The sequence below is a fragment of the Vidua macroura genome, chromosome 20 (genome assembly GCF_024509145.1).
Source record: "Vidua macroura isolate BioBank_ID:100142 chromosome 20, ASM2450914v1, whole genome shotgun sequence".
Taxonomy (NCBI): domain Eukaryota; kingdom Metazoa; phylum Chordata; class Aves; order Passeriformes; family Viduidae; genus Vidua; species Vidua macroura.
In genome coordinates this window covers 9,242,501-9,266,591 of record NC_071590.1, presented here as the reverse complement: position 1 = coordinate 9,266,591, position 24,091 = coordinate 9,242,501, and the positions used below count along the sequence as shown (strand labels likewise).

General features: G+C 45.6%; 1 protein-coding gene across 10 annotated transcripts in view; it reads left to right on the top strand.

The window, feature by feature from the left end:
• BCAS3 (BCAS3 microtubule associated cell migration factor) overlaps window positions 1-24,091 on the top strand; it is a 299,013-nt gene that overhangs the window by 267,015 nt on the left and 7,907 nt on the right. For 3 of the 10 annotated variants that reach the window (XM_053995311.1, XM_053995309.1, XM_053995310.1), the window contains 2 exons: window positions 10,866-11,033; window positions 16,360-16,425. The exons of 1 other annotated variant lie outside the window; for it this stretch is intronic. In XM_053995311.1, the coding sequence (XP_053851286.1) occupies window positions 10,866-11,033; window positions 16,360-16,425 (234 nt within the window). Of the gene's footprint in view, window positions 1-10,865; window positions 11,081-16,359; window positions 16,426-20,945; window positions 20,961-24,091 lie in introns of those variants that run through there. 6 more of the 10 variants (XM_053995312.1, XM_053995313.1, XM_053995316.1 and 3 more) reach the window with 5 other exon arrangements.

Below are 24,091 nucleotides of genomic sequence, written 5' to 3'. Positions count from 1 at the left end.
CATGATTTAAGTGGAATATTTTTTGTCCACAATCATGGTAGGCTGCAGCTCTCAGAATCCATCTTGCCTTTGCAAGCAGCATCTTTATAATCATCAAACTATTCTTTATTTTATTTGTTTTATTGCATCATAAACCAGAGCAAAGCACATCCTTGCTCCAAAATAGGGTTTAGTGAAGGAAGAAAAGAAAAATTGACTATAATAATCCAGTAATTGTCCTTCCAACTTAGGGCACAAGTTGTGATTCAACAATGTGAATTATCAGACTTTCCTCTTATCTGTGATTTATTTTGCATTATTTTAGGTTGATGCACGCGCTTCCATCTGTTTTTCTGGTTTTGTGGGAAGAAAAGTAAGAAAGAGTAAGGAAAATTTGCCTTTTAATTTGTCCCCATTAGGGTGATTCCCTACAGGCACACCCTTCTAGTCACCTTTAGTGATTTCTGTAGCGGGAGGTGAGTGCCATTGTCAAGTGCAAAAATGCTGTTGTCGCTCAAGGCAGTCAAAGACCTTGTGTGACTTTTTTTTTAAGGAGTCCTTGCTTGCTCCTGAAAGCTTTGCTGTCAGCCACGAGCGGGGAGCCAGGGCTGCCTGACTCCTCTCTGCACTTGGAGCTGCTGCAGCCAGCGTGGAGCTTGGGGAAGGCTGAGTCCCCTGCCCTTTGAGCTCAGTCTGTGCTGAGGATGAGAGGGAGATGAGTTAAATGACTGAAAGCCTTAGGCTGGGACGTGCCAGCTGCGATCATTTTTTCACTCCATCATCTCACCTTGCCACGTCGCTCTGCCTTATCCAGCCACCAGATGCCTGATGGATAACACAAGTGACAAGGGCAAAACCTCCTCCATGGATGCAGAGGAGAACTTCAGGGGCTGCTGGCTCCTGCCCAGCTGTGTCCTGCCTGGCTGCCTTGGATGGGGTTTGGGAGGAGATCAGACCTTGGTGCTGTGAGTTCCCGAGTGCTCTGGCCACGCTCCAGGAGCACACTTAAGCACACACTTAACTTTCAGCATATATACTCCCCTTGAAGTCACTGGGGCTGTTTGCATGCTTAAAAGTAAGTGTATGCTTAAGCTGGCTCAGAACCAGAGGTTTCAGTGCTTTGTAGGTCCAGTCCTTGCTGGAGCTCAGATAATTTGCTCGTGCAACTTGGCACACGCTTTTAATGAATTCAGAATCGGGCCAAAAAATTTATCTTCCCTGACTTGGAAGGATTACAAGGAAACAAGTTTAAGGTTTTTTTGAGTTTTTATTACTTTCTAAACATAAAATTTCATGTTTCTCTGTAGTCCTTAAAGAAACACATTTTTCTAGTGTTCTTGGGGGGATCTAGAGACTTGGAGCGAGAAATTTCCAAAATGCTCAGAGCTGATGGAGGAGTACCTGGCATGTGCTGCCTGGCCAGGGCAGGAGTGGCTCTGGAGGTCCCATCTGTGTTTTCACACCTTGTATGAAGATGTGGAATTGCACTGGGTTGTCCTCAGGCAGAAGATTTCATTGTGGTCACCTTTGTGAGTTACTTGAACCTCAATGTTCCAGCTCTTCCCTGGTGTGATCAATAGAATTCTCTCTATCAGCCCCGAGAACTCATTTTGCCTCAGTGCTTTAGGTGTATTTTGTAACCTCTTCTTCATCCCCTGATCTTGGTCACTCACTTAAGAAGTTGCTGAGTTTCCAAACCAGTTCCTGAAGTAAATGGTGCTGTATCCTGGTGGCAGCTGCTCACCTGCCCCAAACACAAACATTTCCATCACTCTGGCTTAACACCTGAATCCATCTCATGCCAGGTTTGAAATATGTTAAAATACTTGAGGGGGAGCTGTGATTCCAGCAGGCTCTGCCCATCCTGTTGGATATAACCCTAATAAATTGAATGGTAACTGAGTGAGATTTGCTCCAGAAGTGGCAGAAGGTTCATCATTAGGAAGAAACTCTTTCCTGTGAGGGTGAGGAGGCTCTGGCACAGGGTGCCCAGAGCAGCTGTGGCTGCCCCTGGATCCCTGGAAGTGCCCAAGGCCAGGTTGAACAGGGCTTGGAGCAACCTGGGATAGTGGAAGGTGTCCCTGACAATGACAAGATGGAATAGGATGATATTGAAGGTCTCTTCCAACCCAAACCATTCTGGAATTCTGTACCTTGTGCTGCAGGAGCTGGGCACTGCCACCCATGTGCTGGGCACAAAGCAGCAGGAAAAGTCACCCTGTGACCAATTCCCAACCACCCCGAGAGTGCCTGGTGTTTGCAAGTGAGATTTCTTTATCCAAGTCCAAGCAGTGATTAGACAGTAGCTTGGAACCAGCGTGCACATTATCTCACAGTGAGGTAAGACAAATAAATTACAACTTGGAAGGCCCGAGTAGGTTCAGTGATCCACCTTAGGAAAATATTTTGGTTTCTGTTTATAAGTCAGCTGGGTTGTGAAATGTTTCATCTGGGAAAGGTGATATGAGACCAGAGAAATATTTGCTCTTATAATGCAAAAAATATTCCAGTTTCTCTCCTAACGGGTTGTTAGTGACATAAACCAAATTTCTTGTTTCCGGAGCCTCGGTGCTCAGCTGCTTCCCCACAGATGCTCTGCTCTCAGCTCTCTCCTGGCTGACAAGAAACTGCCCATGTTCTCCCCTTGTTTGTGAACATCTCTCAGGCTGCAAATTACTTAAAAAGAAGAAATTACCCGAAGCCCAGCAGAACTCTGTGTCTCTGGCAGCCTGTGTGGAGGATGCTGAGGATCCTGGGGCAGGGTTTGGGCACTGAGCCACACCCATCCCTGCTGTGCAGCTCCATCCAGCTGGGAGAGGGATGGGGAAGCCTTCACCCCTCCTTTGCAGCAGGTTTCAAACAGGGATCCCCAACATTCAGCTGCAGATAAACTGTACCCACGATGAACTTGGCCTTTCCACACTCCCCGTTGCTATTACACAAGGAGTATCCTGTTACAATTTGAGTGATACATTAGTACATAGCACAGTTCCAATGTTTTTTCAACACCGAGAATTTTTTTTTTTTTTTAATTCAAATGAAACAATCAGAATTAAATTCCTTGGCTCACACAGTCACCACTAAGGCTCAAGCAAGATGACAAATCCACGCTTGTGTCTCAAAGTGTAACATAAGATCTCGGTTATCCCCAAAACCCCGATGAGTTGTCAGATCTTTCCTTACTTGTGGGTAAATGTGAGCCTTTTCTAATCCATTATGTGTCCTTCGTACATGTGTGTATAGCTATGCATTTGCACATGCCACGAGATTGATAATAAGCAAGATAAATCTGTTTTCTTAAGGGAAGTAATATATTATTGCAGCCCCTGCAGTGGAATTGGCATGTTTCTACCTCGTTAAGACAGGGTATGACTGCAAACCTCTTCCCAAGAGTTCAGAAATCACTTGGCATATAAAGAAATAAGGATCATTATGTGGTGTCACAGAAATACCAGATGTATCCTTCCTGCATCTCACACGGCGTTTTCCCCACCAAAGCCAACACAAAAGGCTTCAGCATCCTAAAATCGCTGCTTTTATTCGGAGGAGAAGTCAAACAAAATAAAGGCTCCTCTAAAAAAGCCTCCACTGAGATTTAATGGAATTCATTCTGTGTTTAAATTTCCTAGGCATTGTTGAAAATCTCAATAATCATCTTATTGTAAGCTTAGCTAAGTCGTAGATCTTCAGAGAGTGGGAAAATTTACTAGGAGGAAAAAAAAAAAAAAAAGTTACTGGATTTTCTAATTTTAACCAGGACTGAGAATTATAAGTATGTGAATACCACAAGAAAACATTTCCAACCTTGCAAAAACTAAAAAGTGCTGAAGATCTTTAGTGAATCCTTTTTTAATGAAATTTCCAAACCTGGAGGTTGAAAGAACATCAGGTGAAGTTTTTTTGCTGTGCAGATTCATACCTGGTAACACAGGCTTGTGCAGAACCCTGGGTTCTTCAGGACACTCTGCCTTTATGCCAGGATTAAATATAAAGAAATGTTAATCTCTAAGGGGGCTTGGGGTTGTAGCATTCCTGATTTTTTCCAGGCGTTCTGATTCTGTAAAGCGTTAAAATATGCACAAATCTTGCTGTCCAAGGGGGAGGGGGAAGGTTTTTTCTTGGAAATTAATTTTATTACAAAGGGCTATTTTGTTTTCAAAATCATAATAGCATCCAGTTATACTGTAGATTCCATCCCTTTTTGCTTTTAGGCAGCTAAAAAGCATCCAGAACTGGAAAAATACTCTGAGCTGATTGTTCAGTGCACTGTGCTCCTCAGGCTGTGGGTGAGCTGCACCTTCTCTGTGGGTGCAACCTCTGGCAGCACCCACCTGTGCCCCAGCCCCTTGTGCTGTTCTTTAAGGCAAGGAAACAAAGTCTTGTGCTTCTGGTACTGCAAAATACTGCAAAATTCTGCAAAACACCACCAAATTCTGGTGCCACGACACAAATTTCCCCGCTGACACCCAAGCATGCATTTTGTTGCACTTTCTCTTTTGAAGCCCTGCTTTGGCTGGCTGTCACATCCTGCCTCCAGTTTTTAAACCATCCCACATCCTTGCACTAACCTCCATGCCCTGGGGAAGCCAGGAGCTCAGCAAGGGCTGGAGGAGCTCTTGGCAGTGCTGGGGGGGCTTTGGGGGGCTCCGTTCAGCTTTCGGGGCTGCGGCGGCGCCGGGGCCCCTCGTTTGGTGGCCAGGTGTGCTGGCAGCAGGAGTCTGCAGTTGGATGGCATCTGACAGGCACTGGGAGCATTCAAGGCAAAGGCAGAGTTTAATAAATACACTTAATCATTTATGTTTTGACCTTAGCCCAGACTCGTAGTCAGACACAGAAAGCGGAGAGCTGGAAACGCACTTTGTCAAGGCTCCTCTGTTAAAGCAGGGCAGCCCTGCTCTGAGGAAAGGCAGATCCTTCAGAAAGGAGAGTAAAAGGTCAGGACTAATCCAAAAGGACAAGCAGTGTATGTCTGTGTGTATATTGGGTTTCACATATGAAATCCAGTCATGATAAATCTGATGGCTTTAGAAACATCTACTTTGATTAATGAAAACATAGTTCCCATAGACCATGGGTTTCATACTTCAAAGTTCCCCTGGATTTAGAACCTTAGGTTTTGCTTATTCATATAACATGCAGGAAACTATTTTTAAATGAATAAGGGAGTATAAAAAAAAAAATTTAAAAGGCAAATGTTTCAGCATCGGTGGTACAGATAGGCTGGATAATAAGGAGCAAAATTAACAAACAACAGACATTTTATTACGCATTTTACAATAATGTTTACATTCTTCTCTCTCTATTTGTTTTTCCTTGAAAAGATTTATGTATTTATAAAAATATCTCGCTGCTCCAGCTCTGAAAATTGCAGCCTTGCTCCCATTTGAAAGCCCTCAAGGACGGCTGTGATGGCTGGCTGTGCTCCTGACCATCCCAAATCTCCTGAGCCCCTGGTTAACCCCTTGCGCAGGAGAGGGGTATTCGGAGTTTGTTGGGATGTGGGGAGGAGGAGGAGGGTGGGATGGTCCCTAAGGACCTGCACCACGATCCTGGACATCGCCAACACTGCCTGGGCCACTGTCCTGAGTTTGTGGCCACGTGGGCAATGGTTGGGCAACCTCCTCCCCGAGCTGCTGGGCGTGGGGGCTCCTCCCGGCACTGCGGGTCTGCCCCAAACTCATCTGGAAATCCTGACAGAGGAATAAACAGCGCTTTTGTTTACAAGTCTGTGGTGCTGAGGAGGGACGAGCAACTTCTCAGCCTCACTCAGCCCAGAGTTCAAAGGCATTTGGAAGTGTTGGTTGCCCGTGGGACAGGGTACCCTGGCTGAAGGCTCCATTAATTAAATGCACTCACAGGATACAGAGCTGGTGAGTAATGTCCTGTTTATAGCAGAACTGTGAGCAGTTCTGGAAAAAAAGAAACTCTGTAGGAGGGAAGATGACGGGGAGCAGAGTCACTCCAAAGGCTGTGGCTCCTGCTGTGGTTTCCAAAGGCAATAATTAACACTCACACCTTGGTGTACCAGCGTTCTGTCCCTTGGTAGCTGGTGTGCCGTGGGAGAGCGGGGTGGCAGCGTGTGAGCCATGCACAGGAGAGGAGCAGCAGCACGTGCCACGAGCACAGACCCACCAGACCCAGGGCAGGTCAGGGGGATGTTGCTTCTCCACACTCAAATAAAGAATTTGCCCAGATTCCCCTTCAAGCGCTCAGAGCGGCCGCTCTGTGCCATTCACAAAGTTAGGGCACGGAAGGGAGTTGGCAGAGCCTGTAGGAAAGTTGAACCTTTCGTGTTCAAAGAGGTATGTACACTTTGACTCACTGCTTTGGGCGAGGAGTTTCCATGCCCTGGTTCTCACACGCCCGGGGGGTTCTCGCTCCCGGCCGAGGCGTTGCTGTGTTCACCAGCCAGAGTCCACTCCTGCTCCTGAAAAGGCCAGGAGAAGCAGGAGAGGTGATGGGCAGCCCTTCTGTCCCTCTTGGTTGCATCTCAGTGTCCCACATCACGCAGGGTCAATGCATGCCATTGATCAGGATGCATTTTTTATCAATTAAAATTGGCAGGACGTTTCCCTCCTCTTCGCTCTGTTCGTTTTGCTCACACGGATGTTGCAATATGCAAGGTGAGGCTCAAAACTGTCAAGCTCTTTAATAGAACCATTACTGTATTTTTGGAGAACGTTCTCTTTTTGATTTACTGTTCCTTAGAAGACAGGAAATGGAGCTACTTGATTTCATATTTTAAACAAAGCCGTCCAGAGGTTTAATGAAAAAAATTTCCCCTGGCTTTTGAATTAAAGAGCTATGGTGAAAGATTTAGCTTAGCTATTTTGACTTAGAAAAATAACACACTAGAAGCATTAAAACATTTTGTAAAAATACTTTTTACTACTAGAGAGAAGAAGTTTCTCTGGTTTTCTCGCTTTTGGTTAGTGGGGCTTTGAAATGAAAGGACATTTCCAAGGTTTAGGGGCGAGTTTTCTTTTCCTTTCTTCAGTAAAATTTATTTTGCTTTTATTTTAAAAGCCTTGAAACAATTGCAGTGCTAGAGACAAATCCTGTGTGTCTAAGCAAGGTAATTTGGTGTGAGTAATGACAGAAGCCTTTGCCATTAATAAAATGCAAGAAATATTAAGCAGAAAGATGGGAACCTGATTCTGCTCCATCAGCAGTGGCAAGAGAAAAGGGTGGTGCTCCTTGAGAGGCCAATGTCTGTGGAAAGAGTGGAGTGTGAGATTGATTTCAGGCAAAAATTAAAGTCTTATTAGGAAAATTCTGTGTATGAAGCAGAATTAGCTCAGAGCATTTGGGCTGGGATTGCAAAACAAAGCACTTTTGACCTGTATGGTTAAGACAAGAAGGGTCCTGCTTGTTCCATTTCTGTGGATTTGGGGTTCTGAGATGATGCTTGGACATCATGATCTTCATTCCCTCCCAGTCTCATCTTCAGTAAATAAGGAGAAGTGAGTGTTCTGCAGGCTTGAAAGCACCGTGCAATAGGATGAAATACTGACACCATTTTAAGTCAATAAGATTTTTTTTTTTTCCAGTGATTTAATGAGATTTCACCAGGATTTCACAAGCAATTGCCAGACTCACATAATGCCTGCTTTGCTCACCCTTGAGTTGCTCCTAAATAAATTGCTCCTTTAGGTGGAACCTGTTCCCCAGCCAAAGCTGTATCCGGGCTGGGGGCAGAGGGAAGTCTGGGCTTCCCACGTCAGGGGCTGATATTGGTGGCTGTCAGGAGGGTTTCAGCAGGCTGTCAGCCTGCCTCCCCTCAGCCCTCAGTAATCCCTGGCATCAGCAGGAGCTTTCTCAGCCCCGTTGCTTCTGTGGTTCCGTTCTGAGAGCAGGACTCTCCACCCAGGTTTATTTGTAAACTCCTCGCTGGTCGGCGATGGGGAATTTGATACCTTATCAAGTGAGATACTGGGATTGAAAAGGGGAGAGTGAGGCAGCCAGAAGGAGAGATTACAATATAATAAATAGCAGAGACAGGGTGAGCTGCTATCAGTGGAAGTTTAATGCCATTAGCCTGTGTGCTGTTGGGAATGATGTATGTAGGGAATGATGTAGGCAGGGCAAAGCACCCAAAGGCAGCAGCCAGCCCATTGCCATGTCACACACTCCAGAGTCACTTTCTAAGGTGCAAAAATACCCAGAGCTTAATTCTGCCTTGAAAAAAATATTTAATTATTTTACTCTGATACATGTGCTGTCTGCTGATGCACTGGCAAGAGGTACAGGAAGGTCTGTGACAATAAATCTTGTTTTTATTGAAACAGTTTTGGTTTGCATCAGAGAGGGACAGAGCCAGGGATTTACAGGAGGAAAGAACCTGCCTGCACAAGCAAGGTCCCCTTTCCCACCCCCACGTCCTGAATAACCTCAGTCACACCCTGCGTGTTCAGCTTGACCTGGAACCCATTTTATCCATGTCTCTATTGAAATTAGGGGGAGTTTTTGGGTTCCACTGCAGCACAGAGCACATGATGGTGCAAGGACCTCCTCTGCCTGCTGCAGGCAGAGCAATCACCCACGGGCTGCAGTGGTGGCTGCTGAATCCCAGCTGGATGTCTGGATATCAATGATCTTGCCAGATGTGCACTGCTACCATGGAGAAGGAGTGAAAAGGGAGGAAAGATAAAACTACAGCTTCCCCAGCCCTACATTTTTTTTTTTTACAAGCAAACTTTCGGTGCAGTTAATCCCTCTAACCTGCATTTGCATTAACACTTGCAGCCTCACACGTTGCTGCTAAGAAGTTTTGGCAGCTCCTGGCCCTGATTGCAGAGGTAACACTGCACTTGTCTCCTTTGCTCTCACTCAAGGATCTCAGGAGCCAGAGCCCAGCACTCCATGAAGTTTCTCCCTGTACACACAAGCAGGCATCTTGGCAGAGCTTCAAAAGCCATTTGCCTTATTATTCATTTGTCTGCTTATAGGAGCAGAAATGCTCCCATTTCTCACTTTTGGAATAAGGGCTGACACCAGGAAAGAGGAGATTTCTCATCTCTGGCACAACCCTGCAAACCTGTGGGAGCTCATCGTGTGCCTGCTGCTTCCCTGAGGTTTGGGAAGCAGGTTTAAAAGTCCCCTGATCACTCTCAGGGTACACAAACAGCTGTCAAAAACAACTGAAATCCGTGGGGTCTTGGAGAGGGGATCTCAGGGCTGCATGAAACTGTAGACGAATGACTTGGGGGGAAAAAAAGCTTTTAAAAAAACCCCAAATTTTGCTTTTCCTCCTGCCTTTAGGAGAGCTGACATCATGAAAATGCCATAGAGATTTAAACATCATCGAAATTACTTCGCCTCTTCCCTGCATTTTCTCAAACACGCTTCAAGAACCCTCGCCTTAAAACAAATTAGTAGACTGGAGCAACCTTATAAATCCAGAGAGCCATTAAAAGTTGAAATATTTGGTCATTCCTCGTCTGGGTTGAAACTGGGATTCATCCAGAGTTCAAGTGCGGGTATGACACGAGAGCCACGGTGCCGTTCTGTAGAGGTCCATTTCAGTGTCGATGGCTCTCTAGTGCCAGGAATCCAGCCGGCAGCCAGGCGAGGAGATAAATCAACGCCGATGAAATTCAGGAGCCAGGAGTCACCACTGCAGCCCATATAAATCCCTGAATGCCAGCCCTGGCGCTTCAGTCCGTGCCATTAGAGTTCAGAATTATCTGCCCCTCTTTGCTGATGTATGGATTAACTGGCTGGCCGAGTGTTTACCAACGTTATCACCCGGTACTTGGGGCGTTATCAGAGGAAGGGCCGCCTGCCGCGGGGCTTGGTCTCTCACCCTTTCTATTACCACCTGTCAGTGGCAGGGAGTGTGCTGTGAGGCTGTACAGTCACAGAGCACAAGTGTAGATAGTTTCTGACGGCTGATCAAAGGGGAAAACCAAAGGCCTGATAACAAGGACGTGTTTCATGTACTTTTAACTCTGAGAAACATTGGCATTTGCATTTTTTCCCCTCGGTAGGCTGGCAGAAACCAGGCACAATAAATGCTGCATATTCAGTTACCTAATAGTGGAGTAAATGGTATGTGCTTGAAGGAACAAAGCATAACTGTAATCTTGTTCCAAGTGGGAATGATTTAAGTAAGCCTTCGCAGAAGACTTGCTGTATAATAAAGGAGAATAATTTTAATTTGTACTTTGAAGTGATCCTGAATTCAGAATCTAATCTTTGCATTCGGCAGAACATCATACCCTGCTGTGAATGAGGTAATAACTGCAAGTCAAGGAATTATTTGAAGGATCTTTTTAGGTACGTGCACTCCCTCACAAGAGCCAGAGTCTTCAGTAGAGGCTGCTGGTGAAAAAGCCTCTGTTCGAACACGTTTGAGCTAAAACTTCCCAGTGCAGGAGCAGAAAAAACCCACAGATATCCCAGACTGAGGGAAGGGATCCATTTGTTCCTTCGTCAGACACAAAGCAGCTCTGCTTCTTCTCTGTTTCAGAGCAAGAAAAGGAATTTAAGCAAAATTTCTGCCCATTAGCAAAGACAAAATGACTGTTTCCGTTGTCCAAGATGAGGAGGGGGAAGAAGCATCTCAGCAGCATCCCAGTGGAAGACTAATCAACTTCAAAAATAATTCCTAGTTGTCTAACATAAAAATACATGCATGCCATTCACATTTGTGTTATTGTGCTGCTTTCCTGACTCTCACCAGTGTGAGAGTGTGGGGCAGTGTGGGTCTGTATTTTAATTTCACCTTTTTGATTGCAGCTGCTTGGCCAAAGTTGGTCCATACTGGTAGCACCAACCTTTTAACTCGTGCGCTAAAATCATCTTTCCAGGCACCCAAAACGCAGCAGCCACGGGAGGAGCTTGGTGCCAGGGTGTCCCACACGTGTCCCATTTGTCTGTTGAAGGTGCCTTTGACCGGAGCGTGACCTTGCTGGAGGTGTGTGGGAGCTGGCCCGAGAACTTCGGTCTGCGCCACATGTCCTCCATGGAGCACAGCGAGGAGGGGCTGCGGGAGCGCCTGGCCGACGCGATGTGCGAATCCCCCAGCAGGGACATGGTGGGATCAGGAACAGGTACAAAGAAGAGGTGTGATCAGAGATCACGTACATCTCACCCAATGGTGATTTTTATTCAATTTTTTTTTTTTAAGTTTCGCTTTTCCTTTTCTCTGTACGCTCCTCTATCTCTCTCTCTCTGCCTGATTAATTGACTTTTGTGGGGATCTCAGTGGGACAGAAGTCATTTATAAAAAGAAGTTAGTGGTAGATCACATAAACACGGTCTGATATATTGACACATGAAGCTTCCTTATCATACAGCTGGGACAAGGGCTCTCCTGCATCCCCTCCTGTGCAGATTGCTGCCCTGCTCCAAACAATTCCATAATCACACATATCCTCATTTTGTGTCCTGAATAGAGCCACTGTGAAGCACTGGTTCTGTAATCCAAATTAATCCATCTTCATCAGTGTCCATTATATTGATAAATTGTATAATCTGTTTAAGTAAATGGAATGGCACATCAGAGATTAGGCTGTCAGGAGGGGCCCCGTGGCAGGAGATGCTCAGAAATTAAAGCGCAGTTACTGCGGGTTTATTGTCTCCATTAATTTCTACTTGTTCCAAAAAACACCTCAGAGTGATGGTGGCCCCTAACATCAGCTGCCAACTCACTTGTCACTCTCCTGGCAGTTTGCCTGGGAAGGCAAAAGAGGAGAAACCAGCAGGAAGGTGTGGGAATGCCCACCTATGGATCTTTCAGGAAGAGCAGGAACTGTTTCTTCCTTTTGCTCTTGCCCTCATGTATCACTGAGGGTCTCGTGCTGCTCTGAGCTCTCCCTGCTCCTCAAGAAGTCTCTGCCTTCAGGGCTCATCCTGACTGTGCTCATTGTGGAGCAGGTACCAAACTGCAGCAACTTCCCACAGCCTGGAGGAGGAGGATGCAGAGGAGCAGGATTTTAGCCCTTGTCTCTAGGTACAGGCAGCAGTAACCAGGCTGAGCAGTGCAGAAACACCTTCATAACCCAGCTGGTCACCTTGCCAACTGCCCTTCCTCTGATTTCCATCTTGAGAGAGATGAAATCAAAGGATGAGTTGGATTTGGAATCAACAGAAAGGCTTGGTTGAACAGCAAGGGTGGGTCTGCTGCAAATCCTCACCAGCTTTTTGCCTTGGCCAGGACACTTCATGAGTCCAGAGCTCCACCAGTGGAGCAGAGATCCTCAGCAGTGAGGATAGAGATGCCTCACTCACATTACTGGTGTGGACTTTAATCAGCTCATGTCTCTAAAGGGCTGGGAAGGTGGAAAAAGCAGGCTATGAAAATAGAGAAGGGCACATATTTCATCACTTACTGCCCCAGGCTGTGATCAGTGTGAACTTCGGGAGGGTATCCACTGCTGATAATGGGTCAGCACCCCTCAGGCTGTGTATGGAAGGGGAAAGGTGAGGGGAATACCTCCTCTGAAAGCTGAAGCCTTCCAGATGTGCCAGGTTAGGGTGACTGAGTGCCCTGGAGACTTGACAGTGTATTATATTGTAAACCAAGAACTTTGTCAGAGACAGGGCTCTGTGTTTTCCTTCCATTTTCACCAAATCCAGCTGATGGCAGCGAGTGCCAGCTTCTTTGGCATTAGATGAAGCTCACAGTACTGCAGGTGTAAAGACAGAAAGGAGCTGTTTATAGAGATGCCATCACTGAGTTAATATTCATCCAGAGAGATTTCTCCCAGCCCTTGCTCCAGCCCCATAAATCTCCCTAATGAGTGTAAGATAGATGCCATCTCAGAGCAGCGATTTTACGCAGCAGTAATGAGTAACATGAGCACTGACCCAACTCACCCCATCCCAGCACCCTCCTCTCCCTGTCACTAACACTCTGTGTTGCCCTGCCTGTCGTGGGATTCTCTCCACCACTAACACACTTTATTCTCAGGATTTGGGCATGTGGTGACTCAGAGCAGCAGAGAAAACCTGGTGATAAGAGGGTGAACTCCCGTGCCCTTTCCACTTCCATCCCCTAACAGCTCTTGAGCTGTTCCTCTTTAGCAGACAGACAGACAAAGTTCTCTCCTGCTCAGATGTACCTGGAGAGCTGCACTCACTGAGGGAGTGGGCTGGAGCTGGCTGCCAGCACCATTCCTCAGCCTGGGGAGCACAGGGAAGGGCTTGCATCTGTCTGCTGCTTAATAAATGGGCAGAGATAAGTGTGGGGCTGCATTGCCCTCACTTCAAAAAAGAGGTGTCTTTGTTGGCTCATAACAAGTAGGAGAGTTTTCACTTCCCCCAAACCACTTATATCGTAGCCAAGCTTGGCTGAACTGAATTATCTTTGAAAAAACTCAGTTTTCCTCCTTGGGTTCTCTGCTGCCCACTCACCACAGTGAAATGACAGCAAAGAGTTCAGCAGAAAAGGAGGTTTGTTTGTTAGCAGTTGATTTCTGTCTTGCTGCTTCTTTCAAAACCACTGTTGATATTTCTACATTGGACTCAAAATTGTGGCGTTTATAATCCCTTTAATAATCCTAAAATAACTTACTTTATTCATGCCTTTATGTTTTGCATGCTTTAACCCCTGATTGCGCTCCGTGGATTCTCTTCAGTCCTTAAATAGATTTTGCAGAGATTTAACAAAACTTGCAAAGTCTCACTCAAACTTCAGCACAATTTAATGAACATTTCTAGCTGGGAATGTGAAGATTTGTGCATGTGCAGTGCTGGGGTCCAGTGTGTGGACAAAAACTGGGCAGGAGGGTGGACAGTGAGACTTTGTCAAATGCTCGACTGGTCCTGACATGCACTTAATGGCAAGAGATAAATAGATTCTTTTAATGCCTTAACTGTTAGGGCATAGCTGACACGTAGGTTTATATAGAAATCAGGGCTGATAGGCTGCAGTGGTGTGCAGGAAGTGTGTGCTCGTGGTGCACAGACCACTTTGGGGAGCTGATATTCCCAGAACCTTTCTTTTGTACCTGCCCCGTTGCATTGCAGAGCAGGGGTGGCAACACTGACCCTGCAGAAATACCCAGAGGTTGGTCACAGCACAAACATCCTACTGGAGGATGCTGAAAACATCAGGAATAAGCTGGCATTTGCAGGAAGGGGGGATCAGATGGGGCTGTTCCACCTCTGACTCCGTGCCAAGGGCTGCCGGACAGAGGGTGGGAGAAGAACCAGGTCTGGAAAACAAACCCCCAAAAATCTCCTTTCCTTGTGACCTAAATGATAACTCCAGTTGTCCAGCTAGTTGGCTTGATTGGGAAACCAGCTTTTCCCCTTGTTATCCAATTATTCAGATGACCCATGTCTATCTGAAGTGGAGTCTGCTGTACATAAGCTGTCAGCCCAGATACACATTTAATTCCAAGGAAGGCATAAATTGGCAAAGATGCAAAAAAGATGGTTTTGCTGTTTCAGTTTCTGTCAAAGTCTCACTGAAAAGAAAAAATTATGCAAGTCTAGACAGAAATGTTAGTGGTCAGTGCCCTCTTTTGCTTGCAAAGCTTTGTTTTCAAGCAGCTACAATATTTACAATATTTACATTTGCAGTGCAGTTCTTAAGTGTGTGCTGGAGCTTCATATTGCATTCTTCCCCCCACCCCCCCCCCCAAAAAAAAAAAAAAAAACATCCTAGGACTGTGATTTATGAAACTCTACTTCCAGAAGACAAATATCTCTGACAGAATTCCACTCAAACTGGACAGGAAGAATTTCTGCCAGCTCAGGCTAGAAATCTTTCCCTCCAAAAATACTGTAATTAGTAAATTCCCTGCTTCACCTATTCCTTCAGCAAGTACATTTTTTAAGCTTTCCAGTGTATTTTGATCACTTCTAGGCTTAATATCTGAAATCAGCCTATAGTAGGGGAGCAAGGGATGTTTTTTTGAGATGCATCTTTTCTTCCAAAACTCCTGCAAGCCTCCAAGTCAGCTCTCACCTGCAGGGAGCCTGTGGCACAGGGAGGTGCACCTCTGGCCCTTAGAGGAAACTGTCTGGATTCCTTCCAGATTTCATGAACAGACTCATAATATGCTGAAGGAAGCTCATATGTTGAAGCAAACTCTTTAACCTGATTAATGGGATGTAAGTAAGTGGAGCTAATTAGATGTGCTGTTAGGGAATGGCCTGTAGGAAATCGGGGCTCCAGGCACTTTGGGTCCTGGTCCCCAGCCAAAGCCCGAGCCTAACTTGGGTCTGGACACCTTTGAGCTTTGCAGAGGGATGGTTTTGGAACCTTCCTGTGAAGTTTGGGGGCTGGAGAAGGGAAGCCTCACATTTCCTGACGTGCCTGGCTGAGGTGGGAAGCAGAGGGAGGAGAGCAGGCCCCTGGCTCCTGTTCAAGGACCATCCTTCCTGGGGCTTTTTCCAGAGGAGAAAATATCTGTACTCACAAGCTTTTCTCAAAGATCAGCAGCCACCTGGACATTGATGAACCTGTACATTTAGTTTCAGGAATAGGATTAGCCCTTTATAGAGTCAGAGCTTTCAGTGGTACTTTCCCCTCCCTCTCTCCTTCCCTCCCTCCCTTCTTGCCTTTCTTCCTTCCTTCCTCAATTTTTCTAAGACAATTTTCCCCTTCTCTCTCCTCAGCTGTGTTTTATCCTAACTCAGACATGGGCTATAGATACACAGAGCAAATTATTTTTCCCCTGAAGAGCATTTCTGCCAGGAGATTTCTGCACAGGTTCAGTGCAAAACCAGCTTGGGCAGCAAACCCACTGGTGGATCAAATAACATCGATGCTAAAAGCAGCCTTTGAACTTTCAGAATATTCATCCCAGGGTCAGAGATTAAATTACCCCCTCCAATAAGTCTGGGAGCTCAGTGCAGTTCTTCCTACAAAAGGTTTATTTGGATGGGCCTGGTTGAAAAGAAAGGAAAATTCGGGTTCTTTAGGAGCCACCATTTTGGAAGTGCTGGATAAGAGGGGCATTGGCCTTGAACACATTTTGGGGTATCAAACACTTCAGTGTGGGTTTTGTGCTCTCTCCTGTCCAAGGGTGTCCCTGAGCAGCCCCATCCCACAGCCCTGGGCAGGTCCAACAGGGGCATTTTTCATTTCCCAGTCATTTCCCATGTCTCCAAATCCAATCTTGCCACCAGCCCTGGGAGGTTTTTCTGGAATTTCTTCCAGCTCATACATTATTTAAGGGGGAGGGGGTGTGAAGGCTGATACCATGAATATTTCTGATGTGAATTCAGGTTCATTGCTGTTTGTAGAAAAATTCTAAAGGGAGCACTGATGCCACAAGACAACTCTGACTTTCTGCCATTTGATAACAAACTTGATCAACTGCATTTGCTTATTATCAACTGTGGTGTGGGGAGATTCCTTTTCTTTTTCTTCTTATTAAACCAAGGCCTTTTTATTTAAGAAATATTTTATTTTTGATACAGAAACAGCCGGTGAAGTAGCAGTAAAAAACATCACCACAAAGAGGCACATGGCTTTGAAATGTTTTGGTATGTAACATGACTGTATTGTTATCAGGTCTTAACTTTTGCACAAAGAGTATTTTCCCTTGTTCTAAAAGCAAACCCTCTCTCAGCTTTCCAAGGGCCACGTACCTAACATGGCCATAGGGGGACAAACCAAAAAATATCAAAGTGTCTCAAGTCATTTCACAAATAACATTGTTCTGTTGCTCTCCTTAAATGAACAAGAGTTTCTTTGATTTTTTTTTTTTTTTTAAAGTCAAATTTAGGATTCTGCTGTTCAGAGCAGAGAGGTCACAAGGCCCTAATGTATTTAGCATTGACTGCCCTCTCTTGTAGTGCGTCTATTAGTCAGTAATTTGATTTGTACCTATTCATTTGCAGTCCCTGCAGGAGCTCTGAGCTGGCCCCAAGTATAATTGGTGCTGTCTCTATTTTTACATCATTAGATTAGCCCCGACTCCTGGCCACTTGTTGTCTGCGCTTGTCTGTCCATTTATACAACCTAATGTAACACAAAATTCATTACTGATCACATTACTTTCAACTCTGAAGCCAGCTTTGTGATAAACATTTTGTTAACCCTTCCCTGCCTGCGCACAGACCTGGGGGATAAATGCACTTTCCCCTCTGCAGGAAAAATCAATATCATAATAAAACAAAGTGCAGTCACATTCCTGGATTTGTCATTCCTCCCGGAGAAAGAAATGGGGAGGAACATATAGGAGATGACTAAATGGTGTCTGCATCCAGGCATCTCACTCTGCTCGATATGAAATGAGCTCAGCAGTGTCCTTCCTACTGGAATATAAAGAAGTGACACGAGATAGGGCCAGCACTCAATTTAAAACTTAATTTCTTACTCATTGTTCTGCAAGTGTTTTAGCTCTTCTGGTCAGGCTGTAATCAGGTTATGACATTATTGGAACTGGACATTTTTCTTCCAGTGCTTTGTCTCAAAAACAGTGAACAGAGACACTGTTCCCTTTCTTCCTTGGAGATTTGCTGCTGTGTTGGGTTTTTGTGTTTGGTTTTTTTTTTTTGTTTGCTTGGGGTTGTGGTTTTTCCTCCTAATGATTAAGCAAATTAACTGCAGCACTCTAGAATTTCACAGGAAAATTCAAAGCTCTGTCCTGTCTAGCTTGGCTTTGCTCACATTTAATTTTCTGCTGAGTCCCTCCTAAAGCATGAAGCTCTTTGCATCCCTGAGGCTTCTGCTGTTGATTCCAGGGCCAACAAGAGGAGAGCCATGGTAGGTATTCCACCAGGGCTGAGCATCCTCCCAGCTCTGCTTGCAGCATCCTGCCCACGAGGTGATTCCTGCTACCCAAATATGTTTTGGTGCACGCAAAAAGCTGTTGGGTTTTTAACCAGTTTTCTAAATTCATTTTCTGTTTGCACAGCTTGGCTTGGAAATCTGTTATTTTGGGTTTTCTAAATATTTAGAAATATTTCTCAGTGTTTATTAAATCTTCCCTTTAAAAGTCTGAGGCCTGAAGCCTGCCCCACACTGAGCGGTCCCACACTGGGAAGGGGGCAGGAGACAATGGGATTTTTCCGTCTGTAATTCCTACAATTACCTTGTCATTCCTTTTAGGAGTCTTTCTATGGTGTTTTTGTGTAGGATATGACTTATGGCAAGCATATCTCTCTCAGTAAGTATAAGAGCCCTCGGGTCCCAGCATTTGAACCAGGACTGGTATTTTTACAGCTGTTTTGTGAGCCAAAACCTCTTGCAGCTGCTGAGGTGGTGGCAGAATAAAGACAAGACAGTTCCTGTCCCTCCTCCCAAGCCCAGCAGCCCCAGAGAGCCGTTGAGTATTTGCTGATTTTTGGGATGTGCAGCACAGGCCATCACAAAGCTCTCATAAACTATGCATTGCCCTCTCCAGGGGAGATGGGAGAGGAGGCTGTGGAATGGAAACCCATTTGTGCAATAAGCTGTTAAGCAGTCAAACTGTTAAATGAACACTTATTAGAGAGGTAGGATGAAGTATGAGTCACCAAACAGCAAAATACACATTAACACAGCAAATCCTCTGCAGTAAGTGGGAAGTCAAGAGCCAAGGCAAGGCAAACGTTGCAGTGTGAGCCAACCCTCTGGCCCTGCAGCTTCCAGTCCTCTCAGCCCCTCTTCCACCCCAGGATCTGCTCCTGGTGCTTCTCCCTTCGGATGCTGGATCGTTCCCTGTCGCTGTGTCGTGGCCTGCAGCTGTGCCCTCACCTCCCAGCACCCCTGCACCTTTCTCCAACAGAATACCACACAGAGAGTCACCTGATTCTCCCAATAATCCTGCCTTGTTCTCCCTGCTGGAGTCTGAGAGCATCAGCACTTGCTGGACAGTGATGGTGCTGGATGTTTGATGGTCACAGTGTGCCTTAGGGCGGGTATGGGCAGGCAGAAAGAGAGGGCCAGGGAAAACAAGAAACAAACCCAAAGGGATTTTGGCTGGGGGAGGATCTCAGTGATCAGTGGAGACTCCCTGGAGCATCCCCATGGGATCAGCTCTGGTGGCTGCCCCCGGAGGAAGGAGGGTTGTGGCCAGGTCCCTGGCAATGCTGGGAACACTTAGTCCTCCTTGAAGTATATATCCTAATTTGTGGTATGAAAAGATTAGCTTTCCTTCCATTCCTAGCCTGCTGTCTCCCCACCATGGATAATATATAAAACAGTAGACTTTTATTCATTAACATTTATGGGAAAATGTTAATATTAAACTGTAAGTGAAAAGCCCCATCTTATTGAATTCTTCTGCTGTGTTATTGGGAGCCTAATTTCATTTTGCATTTAAATAAAAACCAGATGACGTTCAGGACGGTCAGGCAAGCATTCTGTAAGTGAGAATTTATCTTGCGATCTGGGTAAACAATGTCTCATCATTTAACAGTTATTATAAATAATGGGGTTTTAAGCACTTTGCTGGGAGTTCATATTGGCTCCACACGGGTTGCACTAAGGGAGAGAGAATTTCAGTGACATCTTCCAGGCATCCGGTGAGGAGGAATCATATCCTGAGCTCGCTTCTCAAGCTGCAGTTTTCATCCTCCTCTGGTTATTATTGCTCAATATTGTGTGCACCATCCACTGACCAAAAAAAAAAAAAAAAAAAAAAAAAAAGGAAGGAAAATGACAAATTGGTTGGAAGCATTTTGAAAATGAAGAAACCCTGTTTGAAGCTTCCCCATAAAAGGGGAATGTGTGTTCAGCCCCTTGCAGATGTTCATGCAGGTAGCTGAGCCTCCAAAAGGGAGATTCTTTCAGTAAAAACGGAGCTGTGTAAAAGTTGTGCATTTACAGAGAGTGAAAAAGATGTTGAGGCAAAACATAAAGACAGATCATAAAGCAGCTGCTTTTTTCTGCGTTTCTGCTGGTGCCCTCTGAAATGACATTACAGGTGGTTTTATGCTTGGGAACACGTGAGGTAGATTATAAGAAGAGTAAAAACTGCCAAAATAGTAAATAGCTTTCCCCCTACTCCTGTTGCTTCTATTCTGCTCTTCAGTGCTGTCCTTTCATTGAGGGGGCAGCACTTGGCTCTCTCTGGCTTTGCTCTGTGTTCCTCAGACCTCTCCAAGGCATTTCCCAGCACAGGCAGGAGCAGCTTCCCTTCCTTCTCTCCTGCATCCTGGGGAGGGGGGAATTATCCTTCCATGCAGGCAGGGGGTGAATTTTAGGAGCAACTCTCTGCTGTTGTGGAAAGATCCTGAACTGGGAGCTCCTGATGCTGGCTGGTGGCGTGTCACCTCCCTGAGTCCACCTCAGGACCTGAGCTGCCTGCTGCCTTTTTCTGTGTGACCCATTTTATACCATTTTCCAGAAAGACCCCCACAGCTAAAACACCATCTTCTTTTATTTGTTTATTTACTTATTTGGGATATGTATTTGTTGTTCCCTCAGTCAGTGACTTTCTCAGTAACTGCCCAACACATGAACTCTGTGTTTACACCAAAACTTGATGGTGTTGTGAAAGACAAAGGGTCAGTATCACTTCTCTGACCCTTTCCAAAGATGTTTTTCTGGGAAGGCTGCAGGCAGGACCTGCTCTGCTGCCTCTGCTCCAGCTCAGTGACATAACAGGGGATCCAGGAGCCAGAGGGGCTGGGGATGGAGAGCCCTGGTTGGGGTGAGTGGCATGGAGATGGTGGCATTTTCCTAAAGAGATTCCAATGCCCTGTGTTGTAGAGGATGCTTGGAAATGTTGCTGTGCTGGAATTCTCCTCAGGCAGAGCACAGCATTCCCATGGATGGCATCTCCCATCTATTCCCACATGCCACAGCTGTTCCTGGTGGGTGCTCCCACCTTGTCAGGTAGAAATGACATTTGGAAGCATAAATCAAGAGGTAAATTGACCTTGCAGCCTTCTTCCCTCATCTGCAGCCATGGAGGCAGCAGTGGGAGGTGAATTGTGCAGGGACACATCCCTAATGTAAAAGTTGAGGATGCTTTTTGTCCTCCACTCAGGGCTACTTTTATCCACACCCTCTGAAAAAAAATCTTTGGATTCTATCATGCCAGCACTGTGTTGTCTCTTTGGTTTACCTTTAGGAAATGTGGCTGGTCACCCACCAAAATGTCAGCAAAAAGTCTGCAGAAGAGCACAACACAAGGAGCAGGTAGTTTTGTGAACTTCACTGCCAGGTGTCTAAACACAAGGCAGAATCATGATTTAAATTGCCTTTTCTGGGGGATGTGACCAGAGGAATGCCCTGGTTTGCCATTAGGTCTTTCAGATTTCACAGAGAGTTACCTTCCACCAGCTCCTCCACCAGCTGCAGCTCATCCACACGTTTGTAAGAGTGCAGCTACAAAGGTGGAGTGTAATAGAATCAATGCTTGGAACAATTTTTAAAATACGACTTTCAAAAAGCAAAACCTTGAATTTACTATTTCCAGCTGCCTTCTGCTTTCAGGGGCACAAATGTGAATTGCTGTGTTCAACAGCTCCGTTAACAAAGGGACAAATTAAGCTTTGAATGCCATTTTTATCAAGGCTCTTTCATATTTATGTGTAACATCAGAATTTGGGGCTATATAAATAAGAGAGAGTGGATTGAGAGCCTCAAGCAGCCCTGCAAGAGAGGGAGCCCATGAGACTGGGCTGGTGTTTTTCCAGGCTGGGTTAACACTCAAGTCAAGGCAGAGCTGTGATTTTAAGGGAATGGCTGCAAGCTCTGAGTGCTTTGTAAAATTAGGGCTGTGTTTACAAAGTTGGTCTACTTGAAGCAACCATGTCAACATAAGCTTTTAAAAAATTGAGTGAATAGACTAAATAAATTGCATTTGGAACTGGGGTGATTTGGGTGGGTTTGGAGCTCCTCAGTGACACTGAACTACTGCCAGGGAAGTGGGAGGAGGAGACTGGTCCTGAACTGCACCTGAGCTCTCCCAACTCCAGAGCCTTGAAATGTTTAGATGAGCAGACAGGGCTGAGGCTGTGGTGACATCATTTCGTGAGCTTCAGCAAAACTCTCCTGATTTGGACCAGCTGAGCATCTGCTCCCCCCCAAACTTTTTAACTTTTCCTTTGAATCAAACCCAAATTCCAGTCTGGTCTAGCTTCCTCCTCAGCATCAATCTGCACCAGGGGAACAGCCCAGAGCCTCTCACTGGCCCAAAAGGCCACTTTGTGTCAGAAGCACTAGAAGTTGTGCCAGATTGACTTTGCTTTGTAATCTTATACTTTTAAAATGAGCTCGGCAGTGCGTGTGTGTCAGAGCACAGAGAGCACATGTGGGAGATGCACAGAGGCACTCTGAGCACTGAGTCCACCCCAGGGCTCTCTTCCTGCCTGAGAGGCTTTAAGGAGGCCAAATGCTGAGGTGGCATCACAGAGAGGATAGAATTAAGTCTTAGATGGGAAAGGAGCTGAAATTTGGAGGGTCAGGTGTGAAATTTTCATGCAGAGTGTCAGCAGTCACTGCTCAGACCCTGAGGTCATCGCCAGGTTTGTGGGTTTGACCTTAAGGCAGCTTTTCCTAACCCAGCTTTTTGCTGGAACCGTTTGGCTGAGCCCAAGGAGGAGGAGCAGGAACCCCCAGCACTCCCTGAGGGCTCCTGGCCATCCCTGTCTTTACCTCTGGGACACAACCTGTGTCCTGAGACTCGAGTGGCTCCAGCTCTGAAGGGAAGAGGAATGCTCAGATCCACACCTGCTCTGGATAGAAGATGTTCCAGGAATAGGAGCATTGCCTCCAGCATTTCTGAGCAATATCCCTGGAGTTCCGTGGGTGCAGGACGTGGTAGGTGTCATAAACATGCATTTTACTTTGAATTTGTAATTTCCTTCGCGGAGTAGAGGCTGACAGAGGGGTCAGTGTTGAGCAATCCAAGGCACTCCCATAACCCTGGGAATGAGAGACCAAACCCAGGAATTTTAATACAGTGTTTTCTCTGCAAATGCTTTTGGTCTGATATACACAGATGTGCTGCTTGCGTAACCAAAGATGCAAGATAGTTCTGCCTAAATGCATTTAAAAACTTGCCTACACACACTGGCTGGCACAGGAAATCATGTATTCCACATAGGATATCTTACAGGAATTTGGAGTAGCAGTATAGTGAAACTTTTCAGGATGGGGTAAGAGAGAATTCCTTTAAACCCAAGCATTGCTGGATATTCATTCAAAAACCTCATCTGTGAATCTTGCACAAGGAGTTGTAGGCTTGGAGGATGTGATGGGCTACAGAAATGATTTTCTGTTTGACTGTCACAGCTTTTGAGATTTCACATGCTGGCTAAAATCAGCAACTCATCCTTCCGAAGAGCCATTTATATAGGAAAACATCCTAAAGCTCTTTACAAAAATATACAGCTCTAGGAAACTTGAGATTATTTTTTAAAAGCACTGGAAGTCATTGTGAAAGTGCCTATCTTGAAGAATATTCTCCCTCTAAATACCAGTCCTTTATCTGGTGCACTTTTAACCCTCCATAAAATGCTCAGAGCCGAGTCTGGCGAGATGCCAGACTCTTGGGTCTCCTACTCCATGGGCTCGAGCCACATGGAGCTTTCTGGGTGCTCCTTTTAAAGGAGTAAACAACCTGTTTAAAAGTTGATGCAGGAAGATGTTTTGTCCTTTTCTCACCCATCTCTTCGTGCCTGAAGCAGACCTGGACATTTCTGTACGCTCAGGTGTCCTCCCTGTGTTGCAAGTGTTAAGTTATTTGGCATCCCCGCAGTGAAATCAGGCACTAGAAATGAGATTTGGGGTCTCAGAGGGACTCTGATGTTCAGAAGGCTCTGTCTTCATTCCCCTGGTTCTCTCCTTGCTCCTGTAGCTCCCCATCTCCTTGCTGGATCCTGCCACCTTTGTTCCAGGATGCCAGCTTTCATCTCCAAGTGCATGGCATGATCCAACTCTGTGTGGATTCAGCACTGGAGTTATTGTAAGGCAGTTTGACAGTAACTAATATTTTACATAGGCCACTGAATCCTGATTTCACAGAAGTTGCTCAGGCAGTGTTTCCCAGTCTTCTTTACTTGCAAATTTAATGGAGGTGCTTTTGTAGCGTCTCAACATCTTTCAGGTTGTGACAGGATGAGACAGTTTTAACACAGGAATTGATTTTCAATGTTCAGATGCCGTGTTGTTTTGTTTTTTTTTTTCCTCATTTGAAAAGAGTTTAAAATCTCTTTGTGAAACTGCTGAGTTTATAAAAAAGGAAAAAGAAACATTTCTGAGGAGCAGGTC